This window comes from Penicillium rubens, assembly GCF_028828025.1.
Source record: "Penicillium rubens strain IBT 27055 chromosome Unknown utg000004l_segment0_segment0, whole genome shotgun sequence".
NCBI classification, from domain to species: domain Eukaryota; kingdom Fungi; phylum Ascomycota; class Eurotiomycetes; order Eurotiales; family Aspergillaceae; genus Penicillium; species Penicillium rubens.
In genome coordinates this window covers 3913526-3932969 of record NW_026890602.1, presented here as the reverse complement: position 1 = coordinate 3932969, position 19444 = coordinate 3913526, and the positions used below count along the sequence as shown (strand labels likewise).

At 51.5% G+C, this 19444-nt stretch overlaps 11 protein-coding genes across 11 annotated transcripts; 5 read left to right on the top strand and 6 right to left on the bottom strand.

The window, feature by feature from the left end:
- Positions 1 to 105: 105 nt before the first annotated feature.
- N7525_011453 (Mob1/phocein family protein) lies at positions 106 to 1398 on the bottom strand (the record flags this gene model as incomplete). Its single annotated transcript, XM_002560555.2, has 4 exons — positions 106 to 622; positions 674 to 788; positions 846 to 1114; positions 1376 to 1398. The coding sequence occupies 4 exons, from the start codon at positions 1396 to 1398 to the stop codon at positions 106 to 108; spliced, it is 924 nt and encodes a 307-aa protein (XP_002560601.1).
- Positions 1399 to 1747: 349 nt separating this feature from the next.
- N7525_011452 (Paf1-complex subunit LEO1) lies at positions 1748 to 3159 on the top strand (the record flags this gene model as incomplete). The annotated part of the gene is made up of 3 exons (XM_002560556.2): positions 1748 to 1896; positions 1948 to 2113; positions 2167 to 3159. The coding sequence occupies 3 exons, from the start codon at positions 1748 to 1750 to the stop codon at positions 3157 to 3159; spliced, it is 1308 nt and encodes a 435-aa protein (XP_002560602.1).
- A 321-nt stretch (positions 3160 to 3480) lies between these two features.
- On the bottom strand, positions 3481 to 4862 carry N7525_011451 (Zn(II)2Cys6 transcription factor rglT; the record flags this gene model as incomplete). Its single annotated transcript, XM_002560557.2, has 2 exons — positions 3481 to 4712; positions 4769 to 4862. 2 exons carry the CDS (start codon positions 4860 to 4862, stop codon positions 3481 to 3483), a joined length of 1326 nt encoding a protein of 441 aa, XP_002560603.2.
- Positions 4863 to 5077: 215 nt separating this feature from the next.
- erb1 (ribosome biogenesis protein ERB1) lies at positions 5078 to 7384 on the top strand (the record flags this gene model as incomplete). The annotated part of the gene is made up of 1 exon (XM_002560558.2): positions 5078 to 7384. The coding sequence occupies one exon, from the start codon at positions 5078 to 5080 to the stop codon at positions 7382 to 7384; it is 2307 nt and encodes a 768-aa protein (XP_002560604.2).
- Positions 7385 to 7723: 339 nt separating this feature from the next.
- N7525_011449 (putative AAA family ATPase/60S ribosome export protein Rix7) lies at positions 7724 to 10023 on the bottom strand (the record flags this gene model as incomplete). The annotated part of the gene is made up of 3 exons (XM_002560559.2): positions 7724 to 9613; positions 9681 to 9920; positions 9970 to 10023. 3 exons carry the CDS (start codon positions 10021 to 10023, stop codon positions 7724 to 7726), a joined length of 2184 nt encoding a protein of 727 aa, XP_002560605.1.
- A 163-nt stretch (positions 10024 to 10186) lies between these two features.
- N7525_011448 (ESCRT-III subunit protein VPS20) lies at positions 10187 to 11089 on the top strand (the record flags this gene model as incomplete). The annotated part of the gene is made up of 3 exons (XM_002560560.2): positions 10187 to 10230; positions 10408 to 10771; positions 10862 to 11089. The coding sequence occupies 3 exons, from the start codon at positions 10187 to 10189 to the stop codon at positions 11087 to 11089; spliced, it is 636 nt and encodes a 211-aa protein (XP_002560606.1).
- A 365-nt stretch (positions 11090 to 11454) lies between these two features.
- On the bottom strand, positions 11455 to 12328 carry N7525_011447 (PITH domain-containing protein; the record flags this gene model as incomplete). Its single annotated transcript, XM_002560561.1, has 3 exons — positions 11455 to 11875; positions 12031 to 12142; positions 12199 to 12328. 3 exons carry the CDS (start codon positions 12326 to 12328, stop codon positions 11455 to 11457), a joined length of 663 nt encoding a protein of 220 aa, XP_002560607.1.
- Positions 12329 to 12720: 392 nt separating this feature from the next.
- On the bottom strand, positions 12721 to 14861 carry N7525_011446 (putative ATP dependent RNA helicase; the record flags this gene model as incomplete). The annotated part of the gene is made up of 3 exons (XM_002560562.2): positions 12721 to 12855; positions 12913 to 14571; positions 14637 to 14861. 3 exons carry the CDS (start codon positions 14859 to 14861, stop codon positions 12721 to 12723), a joined length of 2019 nt encoding a protein of 672 aa, XP_002560608.2.
- Positions 14862 to 15165: 304 nt separating this feature from the next.
- Positions 15166 to 16629, top strand: N7525_011445 (uncharacterized protein; the record flags this gene model as incomplete). The annotated part of the gene is made up of 5 exons (XM_002560563.1): positions 15166 to 15186; positions 15246 to 15555; positions 15619 to 15861; positions 15916 to 16182; positions 16235 to 16629. 5 exons carry the CDS (start codon positions 15166 to 15168, stop codon positions 16627 to 16629), a joined length of 1236 nt encoding a protein of 411 aa, XP_002560609.1.
- Positions 16630 to 17020: 391 nt separating this feature from the next.
- Positions 17021 to 17485, bottom strand: N7525_011444 (mitotic-spindle organizing protein 1; the record flags this gene model as incomplete). Its single annotated transcript, XM_002560564.1, has 3 exons — positions 17021 to 17089; positions 17200 to 17277; positions 17399 to 17485. The coding sequence occupies 3 exons, from the start codon at positions 17483 to 17485 to the stop codon at positions 17021 to 17023; spliced, it is 234 nt and encodes a 77-aa protein (XP_002560610.1).
- Positions 17486 to 18082: 597 nt separating this feature from the next.
- N7525_011443 (metallophosphatase domain-containing protein) lies at positions 18083 to 19000 on the top strand (the record flags this gene model as incomplete). Its single annotated transcript, XM_002560565.2, has 1 exon — positions 18083 to 19000. The coding sequence occupies one exon, from the start codon at positions 18083 to 18085 to the stop codon at positions 18998 to 19000; it is 918 nt and encodes a 305-aa protein (XP_002560611.2).
- Positions 19001 to 19444: the final 444 nt, after the last annotated feature.

Here is a 19444-nt window from a genome sequence, read left to right as displayed (position 1 = left end):
ACTAACAAAGTAAGACAGCGCGATCCAACGCCAGGTTAGCGGATATGTCATAGTCGTCAATGTAAAAACAAAAAAAAAAAAGGTGCAACTCCAGACCCGTGGAGCTTAAGTGGTGGCCTGCTGGGCCCAGTGACCACCGTTGAGCGCCTCTGGGGGAACCCGCTGTTGCTTGATGAACAGCTCAATTAAGGGCTGCATGGGCTCCATCTCCTTATCAGACACAAGCCCGTAGTACTTGGAGACGGTCACGAAGTGAACGAAGCACATGTTCAGGACATCGTGCTTGTTAATGTGCCAAAAGGGGTTGAGCCAATGAGCGTGGTACAGATGGGCGTAGCAGCGGAACATCTGCTTCATGATACCCTGGCAGTCCTTGTAAAAGGTTGGCGGGAAGCCACTGGACTTGCCGATCCACTCATCTGGGTTGGCGGGGTCGGAAGGAGTTGCTGATGCGCCATTGGCCTCTTTGATGGCAGATGTCTCGGGAGTGCCGTTTACTTTTTCGGTAGGGAACATAACGGGGTCGTGGATCTTGCTGACGATCCATTTCTCGACGCGGTTGATGAACTTTGGGGCGGAGATTTTAGCGGCGCGGCCGTCAACAAGCCAGGTATAGGTCAGCCTTTGGATTCGTTAGCTCAGTTCATAATTTACCCCGCTATACTCCACATACCGTCCAGCGGACATTGTTGGACAAGTGTTTTCGTTGCAAATGGGTAGACCCGTCACAGTGTTCACCTCTTGGATGACCTGGAGCATGCCGTGGAGTAGACGATATTGTTCCACAACTAAAGCAGAAACACATTAGCCTCCCCGTTCTCAAGATAAGCTTCCATAATGCTTACTCTGGTGAGCCAGCCACTCGCCCAACTCCACATTCTTCGGGCAAGCACAGAGGGTCAAGAAGTTGCCCCTCACATTCAGCGGGGCATACTTCTCCTGGAAGAAGTATTTGGGCCCCTCAGGATCGTTCGCTTGGTTCTCTACTGACAGACTGCTGGAAATAGAGGGCGAATTCGACATGGTAGCTTGATGCTGGGGAGCAGAGGTCTGTGCTGGGCTCTTGGGGGGATTGTTGCTTTTGTTGTTTCCTCCCCGGCCAAATCCTTGGCGACTGTATTCAAAAGATAAGAGTTAGTGGGCGATCGTGGAGAGGTATAACTGTTTTAGAATGAAGTGGGGATATATAAGAGAAGTAGGAGTAGATGTGAAGGACAGGAGGAGGCCCCAAGGGAGATATTAGACTTTGGGGGATAGAAATGCTCCTTTGTATTTGTGGCGCCGGGGGATTCTTCATGCAGTATGAGGGGGTAAAGGTAGAAGAGAGATTGAACAGCTGATGGCAACGAGTCCACAGTGGCACAGCATAACTTACACACTCTGGAAGAAGGTCGCCATCTTGAAAATGATCAGCAATGCTTCAAATCAAGAAAATAACGGGGATGAGGGACAAGAGACGGTGAGATGCCACACGTTGAGGATCCCCTTTTGGTCTGGGCCATCGAGACACTAGTCCTGTTTTGATCCGGAGTCGGATAATCTATATTCCCGCGCGTCAATTGAATTATGGGAGCTCCGTCGTGAATGGCCGATGGAACAATTGTCAGTACACGATTGACGGTATAACACTATATCTGATCGCTTACTCATATACTGGAACATTTGAGGATACATTCAGTCCCTTCTTTATCGTCACTCACACTTCCCCACATATACGACCTTGCAGTAACAATAAATTCCATACACCATGTCCTCCGATGAGGAGGGCGTCCGGCGCCCCAGCAATGGCAATGAGAGCCCTGCGCACAGCAATGCCCATGATTCTGGCGCGGATCAAATGGATGAAGGTGACGATCTCTTTGGGTCGGATGGTGAAGGCGGACTTGATGACATTGAGTATGCAAACCACACCAAAGCGACAAGAGCTAGTTACTGATACATTACCAGACCCCACCGCACCTTGGACGATGAACAACTCGACTCAGGTGACGACGAGAACCGATATGATCGGCGCGAAGACCGAATGGAAGATGTAGCCGAGGAGCAGCAGGAAGTCAATGTTGCTGACCAGGACCTTGCTCGGGCGCCAGTGCCATTGACCAACGATGGAGAGGTAGGACGAGCTTCTACCTTGAAACCTTCAGTATGGATCTAACTTACTGACAGGTCTACACAATGCGTGTACCGGATTTCCTCTCAATCGAAGGAGAAGAATTCAATCCCGAGACTTACGTCCCACCGCCTTACCAGACCGCCGCTACCTCCCTTTGCTGGCGCAAAGACCCCGCGGATGAGTCTCTTTTGCAGTCTAATGCCCGCATTATCAAATGGGAGGATGGCTCTATTACTCTTCAACTCGCCTCTGCCCCCCTTGAGCAATACCGCATCGCATCTAAACCCCTCGCACCTCTCACCAAGTCCGGCGACTATGACCACAAGCTCGACTCCCACGTTTATCTCGCAGCTGGACTGGAAACAGCCCAAGTTTTCCGATTAACCTCACATATCACCCAAGGTCTCACTGTTCTCCCGACTACCTTGGAGACGGACGATGCCGTTCAGCGACTGCAGGAACAATTGGCTGCTGCTGCTCGTGGTAGCAAGCAGACCGCAGCTGGCACTGCGCCGCGCTACGAACTAACAGAGGATCCCGAGTTGGCTGGTAAACGTGCCGAAATGATGGAAAAGGAAGCTATCAAGGCCGAACGTCGTCGCCAGCAGCTTGCTGATCGCGAGGCCGACCGTGGTCGCCGCCACGGCGCCACTCGTCCCGGTCCTAGCGGTCTTAGCGTCGGTGGTCTTGAAGATGCCGGTTTGCTCACCACTCGTCCACGTGCCAAGCCTCGCCGCCAAAACCGTCGCGGCGAGATCTACACCGACGACGAAGAAGAGGATTACTCTCGTGGTGCCCGTAACAGAGAAGATGAGTACGATGAGGACGATGGATTCTTGGTTGGCAGTGACGAGGAGGTTGAGGAAGAAGCGGAAGATGAAGAGGAGGAGCTCGAAGATGAAGATATGGACGCTGAAGGTGAGGATGATGTGGAGGCTGCTCCTGCGAAAGCTGGCCGTAGCAAGCCAGAGCCTCAAGTCAGGGATGGTACACCTCCTGCCCGAAAGAAGAACCGCTACGTGGTGGACGACGAGGACGACGAGTGAGCTTGTAGCTTTCCATTTCTCTCGCAGGTTCTTTTTCTTTTCGCGCTTTCGATGCAGTTTTCTTGTTACATATCCACATGGTCCGGCGTCATCTACATGGACAGGCATTCGAGGGACAATGGGGCTCATTTCACTGACTTGATGCTTGTACAACAAAATTAATGAAATGGTCAATGACATATCAACCTAGCTTCGTACCAGCGAAGCAGTGTATATTTGTATAGTAGATGCCAAATGGTATATACCACATAATCTTGGACATATCCAAAGCGCAGAAACCAGACTGCCGAACCCAAGCTGTAACCAACCAACCTGTTTTTCTCATGCATGGTATGCTCCAGCATGCGCTTTGTTCGTCGCAGTGACAGGCTCAACGCCCTCGGGATATTCTGAAGGATCAAAGTTGAATCTTGCGATCACATCTCTGGCACTTCCAACCACACGAAGACATAAAAACTTCTTTTCGCCATGATCATCCTCATCCTGTGACTGGGCCGAGTCCGGCATAAAAATTGGGTTGCACTCTCCAAGTGGATGTTTCCCAGGTTCATGGAAGCGGCGTTGCCGATTCTCAATTTCAATAATCATGGACAGCAGGTCTGGCTGCTCCGAGCAAGCAATCATAGCACTTGGCTCAACGGCTCCGCCAATGACAGCGCGACGAACAACTTGGTGGAGCCATGATTTCCAGTATTGCGCTGGGTCGGGGCTTTGGAGTGCCTCAGACACGTATTGTGGAAGCGCGGACTGCGTCCCCAGTTCAACAGCGTCGGCTCGCAAGACGCGCAGCCACGCGTCCGCGGTGACGGTTAATAGAGTCCCTATGAACATGATATTTTGAAGGCCTGTTGAAAAGACCTTGGGACAAACTTGGCAGCGGATCACGTCCCGTCCTGTTCGTGCAGCAATATATAGTGAGCATAGAGTGTGGGAGTTGACGGGGAAGGAGGAGATTGATGTCATATGGCTGAGGGATAGGTAAAGGTATGATAAACACGGACACCCAGACGTTGTGGAATCGGAGGATATAGAGGTGGCAGGAGACAGCGGGAGGGAGTGCATGGAAGGGAAAGGTGGAGAGTTGGGGAATGGCATTGGCATGGCTGTGGCTTCGGAGATGGCCGAGAAATCAGGCCAAGGGGAAGATGATGCAGGAACAGGAAGATTTGGCTGTTTCAGACGGTCTGGCCTCCAGGCATGGTTGTGGTCTTCATAACCCGACAATAGATCTGCGGGCTGGGAGAGATCCGAAGGCTGGGACTGTGGCAAATTCATGTTCGTGCCAGGCCGCCAGAATATTTGCGGACAAAGATGATCGGCGTCTGTCAAGGTGACTGTGTCCATCCCTAACGAAGACTGTTGCGAGTCTTCTGGACTGGGCCAAATTTCAGCTCCAGATAGCGCTGGGAAGTCAACCCCCTCATTGTCTGTCCGCGCCCTTTTCTTGGGCGGCCGACCCATCTGCTTTTGTATAGAATAGTTGCAAGAGAGTGACTGTTTGGTACATCGTGAACAGCCTGTCAGTTCCCCGGAGCACTTGAGCTTCCGCTTTCCTGCCGAGTAGTAGACTGGTCAGTAGAGTTGCGTTACATCGGCCTGTGAAACTTACTACACTCATCGCATGCTGCATGTCTTTTTGGCTCCGATAAACTATTCGTAATAGGCAAAGGAAGCCCCCCTTCATATTCATGCAGGAGTGACATTGCTTGACAATGATTCAGAAATCGAGTGGATCTCGACCAGAAGAGCCCTTAGATAGTTAGAAAGCACTAAAACATTCCATGGTCATCAAGTCGTAGATAGGCCCGATAAGATGGGGGCGGTCATGTGGGCGGTGAGCGGTGAGCGCCGCGAGAAATTATCCCAAAAAAAAATCCATGGATCTACAGCAATAAGACAACATCCGCTAAACGGCATCATGAACCCCAAGGCAGCTTCAAAGAAGCGCAAGGCTGTTACTCGCGATGTTGAGGAGGAAGCTGGTGTCTTTTCCGGTGACGAATTGAGCAAAGGCAACCTCGATGGAGCCTTGTCGGACAACTCAAAGGATCTTTCGGACAGCGAAGACGATGAGAGCGACTCGGAAGTCGAGCTAGTCGACGACTTTAGCGACTCTGAAGATGGAGAGGAGGAATTGGACAGCGACGAGATCCCCTCCGATACAGAGGAAGTTAAACCAACTGCCGGTGAACCCAATTTCCGCATTGTGAAGGACGCCAACGGAAATGATCGCTACCTCTGGGATGAAATCCACCCGGACGACAACTCTGAACTCTCCGAGGTTGATGAAAATGCCAACACCATTGGCGACATCCCGCTGAAGTTCTACGACGAATATCCCCACATTGGTTACGACATTAACGGAAAGAAGATTATGCGTCCTGCCAAGGGCGAGGCCCTGGATGCATTGTTGGACAGCATTGAAATCCCCAAGGGCTGGACCGGTCTGACTGACCCCAAGACTGGCAAGCCTCTGAATCTCAGCCAGGAGGAATTGGAGTTGCTCCGCAAGGTGCAGATGAACGAGGTTCCCTCAGAGGGCTACGACCCATACGAGCCTTTGGTGGAATGGTTCAGCAGCGAAAAGGAGATCATGCCATTGAGCGCCGCTCCCGAGCCCAAGCGCCGTTTCGTGCCATCCAAGCACGAGCAGAAGCGTGTAATGAAGCTTGTGAAGGCCATCCGCGAGGGCCGCATTCTTCCTTACAAGGCGCCAGAGGAACGGGAAGACAAGGAGGAGGAACTCATCAACTACGACCTGTGGGCTGACGAAGCTGAGCGACCTGACCACGTCATGCACATCCCGGCGCCCAAGCTTCCACCCCCTGGTTATGAGGAGAGTTACCACCCACCTCCCGAGTACCTTCCTGATAGCAAGGAACGTAAGGCATGGGAACAGACAGATCCCGAGGATCGTGAGAAGGATTTCCTACCCAACGACTTCGGCTCCCTGCGCAAAGTTCCTGGATATGATAACTTCGTCCAGGAGAAGTTCGAACGTTGCTTGGATCTCTACCTTGCCCCGCGTGTTCGCCGTAGCAAGCTGAACATCGACCCCGAGAGTCTCTTGCCCAAGCTTCCGAGCCCTGAGGAGCTCAAGCCTTTCCCCACTGCTTGTGCCACAGTCTTTCGCGGACACAAGGGCCGTGTGCGCTCCGTTAATGTGGACCCAACCGGAATCTGGCTAGCCACTGGTGGTGACGACGGTACCGTTCGTGTCTGGGAACTCCTCACGGGCCGCCAGTTGTGGAGCGCAAAACTCAGCGATGACGAAGCGGTCAACACTGTCCGCTGGCGTCCGGGCAAGGACGCCGTCGTCCTCGCTGCCACCGCAGGAGACGACATCTTCCTGGCCGTGCCCCCCATCGTCGACCCCGAAATCGAGAAGGCCAGTCTAGATCTTCTCGATGCAGGCTGGGGTTTCGCCGCGTCTCGGCCTGCCCCCAGTGCCTCAGAGGATGGCAAGAAGAACGCGCCCCCGACCTGGATCCGTCCCGAGGCCGCTCTGGTGGACGCTGGCGTGTGCGTCGTTATTCCCCTCCGCTACGTGCCCAAGACGATCTCCTGGCACCGCCGCGGCGACTACTTTGTGACAGTGTGCTCGGGCGCGTCGACACCCGCCTCCGTCGCAATCTCCATCCACACAGTCAGCAAGCACCTGACGCAATTCCCCTTCCGACGCCGCCTTAAGGGCGGTGGTCCCCCCCAGACCGCCCACTTCCACCCCTCGAAACCCATCCTGTTCGTCGCCAATCAGCGCTCAATCCGCGCCTACGATCTCTCGCGCCAGCTCCTCGTCAAGATCTTGCAGCCCGGTGCACGCTGGATCTCGTCCTTCGACATCCACCCAACTTCTTCGAGCGCGTCCGGCGGCGACAACATCATCGTCGGCTCGTACGATCGTCGTCTGCTGTGGCACGATCTCGACCTCTCCCAGCGGCCCTACAAGACCCTCCGCTACCACCGCAAGGCTATCCGCGCCGTCAAGTTCCACCCCAGCGGCCGCTACCCGCTCTTCGCGGACGCTTCCGACGATGGATCACTGCAGATCTTCCACGGCAGCGTTACTGGAGATATGCTCAGCAATGCTACCATTGTTCCGCTCAAGGTTCTCAAGGGCCACAAGATTACTGGCGAGCTGGGTGTCCTGGATATCGACTGGCACCCACGCGAAGCGTGGGCTGTCAGTGCTGGTGCCGATGGAACTTGTCGCTTGTGGATGTAATCTTGAGATGCCGTTGCATGATGTCTGACATACTTTTGGGCGTTCTTCTCTATTTATTTTCTTTTTGTGCATAATCTTCCCTTTGTATAGTTATTCTACAAAAAGTTGTTTCTTAACACAAGGTTTCCTTCTACTTCGTATAATATCAGAGTAGATCTTGCGTAGTAGTCGAGGGCATGTAGGAATAATTCAATGTTCCAGTAAATGGCCAAATGTTCAAGGTATCTATATGTCCACGATCCCGAGCAAGAAAAATGGGAGAAAAAAAAAGAAACCCCTAGATCTAAAATGTATAGACGGATATCCGAAGAGAAGTACATATACAAACCAACCCCAAACTCAGACCACACCACCACTCCAATCCCTCCTGAGCTTCTCATACTTCCTCAAGTCCGTAACGCTAGGCCGAATAAAGGACTTAGCAGCAACAAAGTCAACGAGCTTGATACTATCGCGACGCTTGATAGCAGAGTAACCAGCACGACGCAACAGACTGCCCAGATCAGCACCACTGAAGCCCTCACACTCCTCAGCGAGTTTGCGCAGGTCTTCATTAAACTCAATAGACAGTTTACGGACAAGAGTCTGCAAGATCTCAACACGCTCGAGCGGCGTGGGCAGGTTCACAAAGAGAAGGGTCTCGAGACGACCAGGACGCAGCATAGCAGGATCAATAATATCAGGCCGATTGGTAGCAGCGATAACATAGATACCCTGGCGACTACTACCGAGGCCATCAAGCTCTGTGAGGAGTGTGTTGACAACACGGGCAGAGGCCTCGGAGAGTGTATCGTCACGGCGGGGTACCAGGGCGTCAAGCTCATCGAAGAATATAACACAAGGCACGGAGGAGCGGGCGCGGACAAAGACCTGGCGAACAGCGCGCTCAGACTCACCGACGAATTTGTTGAGCAATTCGGGGCCCTTAACGCTGATGAAGTTTGCGCGGGATTCGTTGGCGACTGCCTTCGCGAGGAGGGTTTTACCGCAACCGGGCGGGCCCCAGAGGAGGACGCCAGTCGGCGCGGTGATGCCGACGTTGGCATAGATATCGGGATTCTTGATCGGCTCGACGATGGCGGTGACGAGCTCGTCGCGGATGCCACCGAGGGCACCGATGTCGGCCCAGGTTGTGTCGGGGATTGTTGCGAAGCCTTCGCGCTTGGAGGAGGGTTGGATCTTAGGGAGGGCTGTGAAGAAGTCTGCGTTAGAGACAAGGACAACTTCTGCTTCATCACCGATAGGAGTTTCCTTGGCGTGGTTGATGAGACGGCGGAGTTCGCGGACTCGCGGGCTGATATCGTCTTCGCCTTCGATCTCCATCTCCATTTCTTCGCCGCTGTTCGACTTCAGGATCGCGAGGTACCGCTTGATAGCGGCTGATCCGGCGGTCGATACGAGGTCGTTAAGATCGGCGCCCACGAAGCCGGGGGTTCGTTTGGCGAGCGTCTTGAGGTCAATATCGTCTGCCAAGCGCATTTTGCGGGTGAGTGCGCGTAGGATCTGTTCTCTAACTGGCTCTGAGGGTACGGTCATGTTGATTTCTTTGTCAAAACGACCACCGCGGCGCAGAGCGGCATCGAGGCTGTCTGGGCGGTTGGTTGCTGCCAGCACGATAACGGGTTTGCCATCTGTCTTTTCAAGGGCAATCTCATCCATGCAGGTCAGGAGCTGGGCGACAATCCGCTTCTCCATTTCCCTCTGAGCGCTCTCGCGCTTCGGCGTAATCGCATCGATCTCGTCGATGAAGATGAGACAGGGAGCAAGACGTTTCGCCTCTTCGAAGTACTCGCGCAGGGCTTTCTCAGACTCACCGGACATGCCTGACACGACCGAAGGCGCAGAAATTGAGATGAAGGGCACACCTAGCTCCGCTGCAAAGGCGTTTGCAATCAACGTCTTACCGCAACCAGGCGGACCATGCAGCAATACTCCGCGCGGCGGCTGCACGTTTGAGGATAGATAGACCTGCGGCCGGGTCATGGGTAGAATAACCAAGTCCCCAAGTTCCTGAACGACATCATCCAGTCCACCCAAATCGGCGAGACTGACATGTGTTGGTGGTGAACGATCGGCGGGCTCAGCTTTGCGTCGCTTAGACGCAGATTCCCCGCCATGCGTTCTTCTCTTTGAGGAGGTGGGTGCTGGGGTGCTAGCGGTGGATTCGGTCTTTTTGGCCTTCGTTGTTGCCCACGAGCCGACGACGCTCTGGTTCATTCCATTGGGTTCCTGATATGGCAATTGAAATTAGAACTTCCGTCCCATTCGGGCAAAATAGGCGCAGCGCATAACGTACCGTTGCAGCAGGCTCCTCGAGTCCCTCAAAGTCCCCCTCCATGGAATCCTCGTCCTCTTCGCCCATATCAGCTTTGACAACCTCTAACACCCGCTCAAGACTGTCTTCAATGAGTCTCTTCGGTTTCCGGTTCAAGCTCGAGTTAGATTTCTTAATTGTGTCATAAATCGCAGGGACCGATAGTCGGATGCGCCCATTCTCGGGCTGGTCGTCAATGATCTTGCGCACGATCTGGTAGACCTGTTGGGAGTTAGTCAAAGGCAACAAGACTCAATTTTGGAAAACACACCTCACGGTCCAGACCCTGACTGAGGGTCGGCCTGCCTCCCTTCCTAGCAGGCATAATTGGATATGGTTCTGCAAAGAAAAGAAAAGGCCCGAAATTTAATTTCGGAGATTGGAACTTTTGAAAGATCGGCTGAAAATTACACCGTAATTACAGGCCCGTTACATAACGTCATTCATGTCTAGGCCATCTATGGAAGTTGGTTCTTCACTTCGACAACATGGGAAATTCGAGTAGCTCGCAGAAGATCTCTGCCCAGGATCGGTGAGTGCAGAGTGTTGTATATTGTATACATACAATATACACAAACCATCCTCAATCTCGTCTGTCAGAACATACTGTTGTTCTCCTCACGAGACCCCCTCATCCCCACCCAGGATGTCCATTCAAGGAACAACAATAGTATGATTCAAGCTAATTAAAGACCGGTGATGTCTGCAGGGCAATCCTTGACCTAAAAAACCAACGCGACAAACTACACCAATATCAGCGACGAATAACCGTCCTCACAGACCGCGAAACGGAAATCGCCAAGGAATGTCTCGCCCGCGATGATCGCCGGCGAGCACTGCTCGCCCTCAGACGCAAGAAATACCAGGAATCACTCCTTGCGAAGACAGATGGGCAGCTCGCGCAGCTGGAGCAGTTAACTGGGCAGGTGGAGTTCGCGCTTGTGCAGAAGGACGTGCTGTTTGGGTTGCAGCAGGGGACGAAGGTGCTGCAGACGATTAATAAGGAGATGGGTGGCATTGAGGGTGTTGAGAGATTGATGGGGGAGACCGAGGATGCGAGGGCTTATCAGGAGGTATGTCCCTCGTTTTTGTCTCATGTTCTTGTACAGGATGTTGGGACTGGGGTTATGATTGGGGTTCAGTTTTGCTGACGGTCGTTATAGGAGGTGAGTCAGATGCTGGCGGGACATTTGACGAACCAAGATGAGGATGAGGTCGAGGATGAGCTGGAGGCTCTGCAGCGGGAACTTGCTGGCCCTGAAATCCTGCCTGATGATGTCGTATTGCCGAGTCCGCCTACTGCTGATCTGCCTGTCGAAGAGCCGGTGCTGGAGTCATCCAAAAGGACCAAGGCAAAGGCAGAGACTCGGACGGCTTTACCTGCTACTTAGGGAGGACATGTTGCGTCCTCATTGCACAGCACCAAGCATTGCATTATATTGATCCAGGCATTTTGTGGCGTTGAGGCTTGTTTGTTTTTGTTGGCTACATTGCTAGATTTCATGTACCTATGGCGTTGCGATTGATTGTATTGCTTGTAAGATTCATGGTCTATAGATTATGACATCCTCAGTCCGAGGTTTTACAAAGGATATTCAAAGATAAGACCTCACTTGACCAGAATGGAGACCACACAACAAATCAATAAAACAATGTAGAAATACATAAGTAGTAGAATGGTATTCGTTAATTCATCACGACTGACCTGTCAACCCCCAAATACATCCCTTAGAAAGGAACCTCCAACGAACCCCATCTATTGCCCAGGCATAATCCTGCCACCAATACCGCTAACACCAGGAATAGAAACATGATCCTGGGGGTTCGCCGCAGCCTCATAGAGGAAATTAACCGGCTCCCGGGTTAACTTCATAAACTGCCCCTTGAAGCCTACATACCCAACCTTGGTAACATCCTCCTCGCCGTCACTCCAATTGTCCTCGAAGAACAGTGTGACAGAGGTAGTCGCATTCCAATGGGCACGATTCAACGGCAGTTCAAAGACATCGGCGCCGGGTACGGGCCGCGGGACCTCGATAGTTTGAGCTGGGTGCAGCTCCGATGCAGTTGAGAAATCCAAATCGTCGCGGTTCTTAAACAGCTTTACTGTCCTTGGGGCGGAGTTTGTAGGGGCTGTGTACAGGAGGAGGGAGTGGACGTTGACTTGGCCGTTGAAGCTGTGTATTGGAAGCTGTTAGTTTTGGGGGCGATAACGGTGAGGGGTAATATTGGCGGGGTTATTTGGGATTTTTTATGCCGCGTTGCCAGGGAGTGAACAGCCACTAGAACTTGTGGGATACATATGTAGTGGTGTAGAATGAGTAAGACTCACGGGATGGTCATGAGCAGCTGTTCGTCTGCATCGCTCTCGAGCTCGGGCTTGTCGTTCAGTCGCTCGGCCCAGGTTTTCTGGACGATGGATGCGCCAGAGTTTGGGGTTGTCTCTGTCGAAAATCAGAAATTGTCGCCAATACTTGCTTAATGATAACAGGTCTCGTACCATTCAGAGTTGTGATCAGGTCGAAGTTGATCTGAGAGTAGAGGAGGGATTGGATGGCCGGAGTGATGTCGTTGGTATGGTCGTGATCTTCGCCATGGCAGTGGCCATGATCATGATGATGCCCTGACATTGTAAAGATCGATGTAAATTTGATACCAAGATGTGGATAAGACAAAGATTTGGAGATTTGAAGTTGAAAGGTGGGAAGCTCTCCACTCCCGTGACGTCTTAGTTCGGAGAATCGAGGCGATATTGTAGTAGTTAGGAGTCGCAAGAGATCAGAACGTTTGGAGTTATTCTCTTATATTTCTGACTTTACAATGCGAATACTATATCTGAATATATCACTGCACTGTGGCCTAAATCGTCTCTGTCGCTTTTACCTAGGGTTTTCCCTTCTATCTATAAAATGCAACCAACATACTACATACAACCGTTGTAGATATGTATATCTCAATTCCACAGCCTCGAACGCCTGGGTATTATTGTACATAGTCCTCCTCTCTTGAATTTCAGATGTTATTATTGCCTCACTCGGTAATAATCCGGAGCATACTCCAGCAGATAACTCTTCTCGATCTTAGTGACATCGCGGATATAAGTCTTTTCACCCGTTTGCATGATTTCATGGAATATGACCCAATCGGCTTTTCGGTTCTATATTTAAGTCAGCAAACCAAACATGCACTCGGTCACACATCCATGAACACTTACAAACATCAACGAAGTAGGGTGAGCATGAAGAGTCAGACCACCGCTGACAGTCTTAAAAGTTCCATCCGGCTGCATCTTCGCCGCGTGAGCAAAATAGCCTGTCGTAAGACATCGCCGAATCTGCTCCGGCTGTTTGCTCAAATCGGCTGCGCCATGACGGGATGAAAGTGTCTCGTCGACTTGAATGCCAAAGCGTTCTAGGTACCGTTTTAACTGGCCTCGGATGCTCACTGCGCGAAGCAAGGCTCGGTAATTCAAGAGGTTGTCGCGACACCATTTTGAGTCTTTCTTCCCTTTGGTGACAAAGGCCTGGTACACGTTCAAGTACGTCAAATGATCACCCTCTTCAACGGCGAACTTTCGCCGGTGGCTCTCAGCAGATCTTTTGTCTCCAGCATGCTGAACCCACACCGTCCCCTGGAGGTTGACCATGGCCGCAATTGTGAGGATTTCACTTAGACAGTTGAAAGATGGCGCGACGAGAAGAACTTTGGCCATCATAGGATCCAGAGCGATTTCTGCCATCCGCATTCCAAGCGGCTTCGTCAGTTTGGCATAGTCGTCAACCGCACCGAGAGACGACAGGAGCTCCAGTGCACGAATGATGAGCTCTGCCGGCGGGGGTGTCAAGAAGTCGAACCGGACAATATTGTCGATTCCCAGTGCTTTAAGTTGCATAATGACCGGTGCGAGATTTGACCGCTGGATTTCAGGTACCGTTGCTTCGGGCATCTGCTCGAATGCTTGTTGCGTGTACAGACGGAAACATTTCCCTGGCTTCGTTCTTCCAGCGCGGCCAGCTCGCTGGGTGGCGGATGCTTTTGATATTGGCACTGCAGTCAATGTATCAATCCCAGTATTGGGATTGTATGCCCTGAGCTTGGCGAAGCCGGAATCGATCACATATACAATCCCGTCGATTGTGACCGAGGCCTCGGCAATGTTGGTCGAGACGATGACCTTCCGGGTGTTTTCTGGGGTCGGCTCGAAGACGTACATTTGCTGTTCCGTGGTGAGTCCAGCATACAGTGGTAGTGGAAGCAGAGAGGGCGCCTTTGGATGGAGAGTTGCCGCTCTTTCAGATATCAACTGGATCGCTGTGTCGATCTCTTCCCGGCCAGTCAAAAAGAGAAGTACGTCGCCTTCTGGTTCTTGGGTATGGATATCAAAGACGGTCTTGACTGCTCGCTCTATGTAATCTTCTGCCGGAGAATCAAGGAACAATATGTCGACTGGATACATTCGTCCTTCCAGGCTGATGATCCGACCAACGCTTCCACCCAAATCTTCCGGCTCTGCCTCAGGCTGGTACTCCTCGCCGGCAAAGAAACGAAGGAAATCCTCTGCCTGGAGGGTTGCGCTACTAACAATTATGCGAAGTTCAGGGCGCTTCTTGCGGATCTTCTTTAGAGTCCCAAGGAGCACATCGGTACTGAGAGATCTCTCATGTGCCTCATCAACCATGATCACTGAATACCGCGAAAGTAGAGGATCAACCAGGGCTTCTCTGAGCAGCATGCCATCTGTCAAGAATTTGATCCTTGTGGCAGGAGATGTCAAATCTTCAAATCGGATAGAGTAGCCCACCTCTTCGCCGACTTTGCATCGCATCTCTTCGGCTACTCGCGTGGCAACCGTTGTAGCAGCCACCCGCCGGGGCTAAAACAAAATTAGTCACTACTGAATTCCAAGTATATTTCAAGTATGATGGAATCAGTGCTCACCTGTGTAACAGCAATGATCTTCCCATCCTCGCACCATCCTGCTTGGTCTAGGTACTGCGGAAGCTGGGTTGTTTTCCCACTACCTGTTTGGCCCACCACGATAGTGACGGGGTACTTTTCAACCAGATAGAGCAGGTTCTTCTTGTGACGTGCGATAGGCAGTAAAGCAGCTGGTTTATACAGAGCTGGAATGAAAGAGGTCGAGAGCTCCTGTTCTGAAGCCATTTTAGACCAGATTTTAGCTGAGAACGAAGTCTGCTGTATTTGACTCCAGTTGTTAGAAGAAACTAAATTGGGTCTGGGCCATTCTGAAAATCCAAGCTCGCAGATTGGCAACTTGGTGATCGTCGGAGTTCTCTCGCAGAAACATCCAGGGCGATCTGTATAAAGCTCGCCATCACGTGCGCCCCCACGTCACTTGGAGCTTCCCCGATATGTTCTACCCTCAGACATTCTCAGGCAACACTGTTTTTGTGAATTTCCCTTCAGTCACTTTCTATACTTTGTTAGATACCTAAGATACCTCAACATGTCAGAGGAGGACAAGATGGTATGTTTGCTTTCCGACGGGATCACTTGTTATCGCATGAGGCTCATGGTCATACACAGAACACTCCCGGCAGACCCTTGGGTGCCCTTAATTCTCCTAACAGCCCACGAGCCGAGTCACCGACTACCGCGCGCCCGATGGACTTTGACGACGAGCCCCAGGAGACCGGGGTTATTACTTCCTCCCCTGTTGCTCCTCAGCCAGCTGCCGCCGAGCCAGCCCCGCCAAAGCCGCCCCGGCCCCTGAGCCCGAGAGAACAGTCGGAGAACACCCTTAGGGAGGCATTTCCAAGCATCGAGCCTGGCGTCGTCAAAGCGGTCTTGACCGCAAGCAATTGGCATGTCGAGCGGGCGTTCAATGCCCTCCTTGGTTCGTAGAGAATCTATCTACTATGTAAAATGAATATGAGCTGACCCCGACCTCGGCTTGCAGGTATGACTGACCCCAAGGCTCAAGAGGAAATGACACCACCGCCAAAACCGCCGCGCCCAACCCAACAGAGCACTGCTGCGCAGCGACAACTGGAAGCCGATGAGATGTATGCACGTCAACTATCCGAGCACTACAATGCGACAGGACGTCGTGCACCGCCCCCGGGCTGGGAGAGCGACCCCCGATACCAGCGACCTAGAGGAAGCGAAGATTCGGAAGAGAGGGAATACAGCTTCTTTGATGGTATGGGCTATAGTGGCTTGTCGAATGAGCTCGTGCTAATTGGGTGTTTTACAGATGATCTACCCGTGATCCGCGAGAACCTCCGCAAGGGCTTCCTGGAGACACAGAATAAAGTTAATTCATGGGTAACAAACCTGAAGAAGAGAATTGACGGAGATGATTTGGACGAAGAACCTAGCCAGAACCAAAGAGAGACCACCCATGCCCGGCCCCGACGTAGTGGTGATATGGGCCGTCGCAGTGGAGATCGTGAGCGCTATGACGCAGATCCTCAAGTTCTCAGCGATGATTTCTCTGCTCTGGAGTTGAGGGATGGTGAAGGTAAATAACGACCTTACGTCTGGCATCATGGAATTTTGCTAATTGCGTACAGCTCCCCCGCCTCGGCCCCCTCGCCCCGGTAACTCCAGCCTTAAACCCTCCGTGTCTCCTTCGCCAGACAGGCGCAGGGTCTCTTTCCAGGAGGGACCACCCACCGAGATTGACAACTCTTACGATGCCTCCACGCCATCCAAGCGTCTCAGCTCAACAGGCAGCAAGTCGAGCAAGTGGCAACCATTGTCCACAGTTGAGCCTTCTCCCGTTGCGGAGAACGACCCATTCAGCCTGGGCGATAGCGACGATGAGAAGGAGATTAAGACTAAGGAGCAAACCACTAGCTCGGAAGGCGATCAGCTCAAGCACGCTACTGTTGAGTCAGTGTCCGATGAAGTTGGTTCCTCCAAGGGCCCGGACACCAAGGGCGCGAGCAAGCCCGAGTCGAAATAATTGCGATTGGAATTTGAATATCCCCAGTGTCATCTGCGCGCGAATCGTTTCTTGCCTTCCTTTCCTCCCAGCCCATATATCTATTTCCCCTCTCGTTCTACTGTGCCTTGTTATGCGCTACCCACCTCCCCGGATTTACGATACCTAGTAGAAGTAGCCCAAGATGTTCTGCAACCTTTCCAATATCTTCCATGAGCCCAAGCCAAATTGAATCTGTATTTGTATCGGAAAGCAACAAAACATAAAAGGGTATATCTCCGACCGGCCCGTACAGTAACAAATATACGGCCTCAACGCCAAAACCAGTAACAAATCAACAGACCTTGTCTAATGTGCCGATCTGGCAACATGTAACTGAGATCTCTAAACCCACGTCGACTCCCCAAGGCGCTTACTCCACGGCGTGAGCATTACCCACGCGCTTCGAACCAGTCTCCTTGCGCAGATCCTTGATGACAGTCTGTAGAGCAGAGTCAGTTACTAGGCACTTTGAACACCGGATTACCGGATTACACGCGTAGAGTGCTATATTGTTGAGATCCGATCTCAATCTCGCGGGGAAACGCGTACCGCTAAAGCATCGGGGTTGACCCCGTTTTCAATGAGAGACACACAAAGCGAGAGCTCTGTCCGGTCCAGGTTTGTGTTCTGTTCGACATGTCAGTTTTTTGTTTTATTTTGTAAAGAATAGAGAATGATGGACAAGAGAGTCCTGGATTCTAAATCCTGAATCCTGAATCATGTCTAGTTATTGGGGGTAAGCACGCACCAGCAGGTCGGAGATCTCCTGAAGAATATCGATGACTTCTCTGGCGGCTTGACGCTTGTCATCAGCCTCTTGGGATTTGGGGGGCATTCTTGATTTTTTGATTCTGATATATGGGTTGTTGGAGTGTCAAGGTGGTTGAGTGTTGGAGGTGAGTGTGGGACTTTTCTGCGGATCAAATCATCTGCATCAACGGTCTATTATACGGAGTACTAGTACTCCATACATCAACCTGGTATTTTGATATCTCTTAAAGGGCATTTTCTCTATGAATATCACTTCACTTATAAAAGAATGTGCTTCAATTGCTCTTATTACTGATGGATGTTCACCTGCATTCTGCAGTGCTTATCTTCTAAAGAGAAATGGAGAATCTACCTAGGTATATACTTAATCTGTCAAACAGGGAACAAAAGAAGCAGTACATAAAGAACTACTTTATGGGAAAGGTAAGGCAAAGGTAGATACAGATATCATCGAGTGGTTTATATCTGATATATATACGGATATGAATATGGATGGGAAAATGTAAACGACACTAGAGCGAGGCAAACGATTCGTAATAGTTCAGAGAAAGATCTGGTAAACAAAACAAGTCAAGCGTGTGAAGACCGTACTTCAACTGTTCTCTCACTCTCTCACATCTCTTACAAGCATCATTATCCACAGCTGTCGAGGCTTACCGTCATGTCTTACGAAATAACTACACACAGCGGTGGTGCAAGATTCTTTCTCATACCACCGAAAAAGCCATCAGCCTGGCAACAATTCCGTGATGAACCTTGTCTCTTCCTCGCCCGCAAGCTCTCTGCCTGGCGACCAACCAACCTCCCCAAACTGCCTGAGAACCCTGTCACCGTTGTCTGCATCTCAAACACCTACCATGAGCGACCAGAGATACCGCCCGGCGACATCCTGATCCATGCCGGCGATCTGACATCAGATGGATCGCTTGCCGAGCTACAAATCACGTTGAACTGGCTGCAAGCCCAGCCTCATCCCATTAAGATTGCTGTGGCGGGTAGAGCTGACCGGTATCTTGATAAAATGAAGAAGGGAGGTCGTCGCTGGAGACATGGACATCGCGAGAGGGCATACTGGGGCGACATCATCTATCTGGAACACCAGCATCTCACCGTGACTGCTCCGAACGGACGCCAACTCCGGATCTATGGAAGTCCGTATTCACCGATGACTGTCCCTTCCTTGGCTTTTCAGTACTCTGACTCCGACAATATTTGGGACCGAGTCCCTGACAACATGGACATTCTCATCACCCACACACCGCCATACACGCATCGCGACTCTCTCCGAGGCTGTCTGCATTTGTTGAATCACATCTGGATGGATCCTCCTCGACTGCATGTCTTCGGGTGCGCTCGTGAGCATCATGGATGTGAATTTCTGTACTATGATGCTCTTCAGGCGGCTGTCGAACGCATTGAGGATGTAGGTGGGGGCTTCTCCAATCTTCTCATGGTAGTTAAAGGGCTTGTACAGTCCTTCTTCCGACCTGATATCAAGGCCAAGTCTGTGCTTGTAAATGCATGCACTAACGGGGGGTTGTGGGATCCTGAACGCCAACCGATCTCTGTTGTCATCTGATTTGGGCTGGTCAACTATGTACCCACGTACTTTGGCTGAATGAGACGTGACTCGACATGTGATGTACTGATTTACCAATGAATGAAACATTTGCTTCTCGTACGTGCACGCGTACATGAACTTGAGATATCGTCGACTCCTAGTTTATAGATCAAGACGGCTCTCATTGGACCAAACTAGTGGGACCTCCGAACTATTGGGCTAAACCTTTGTACCCAGGTATACCGCCCTATGTGCCCTATATACCTACCTTTTAAACATACTGCCACAAGAATACGACCGTATGCGTAGTCTTCTTGATGGTCTTTTTGGTAGTCTCAGGTACATACCTTGACTGCTATCCGTTAGTGCTGAATAGGAGTTTTAGTCTGGCAGACCCGGCAGAATTCGGAGGGCGGTATACCTGGGTACAAAGGTTTCGCCCAATAGTTTGGAGGACTGTAG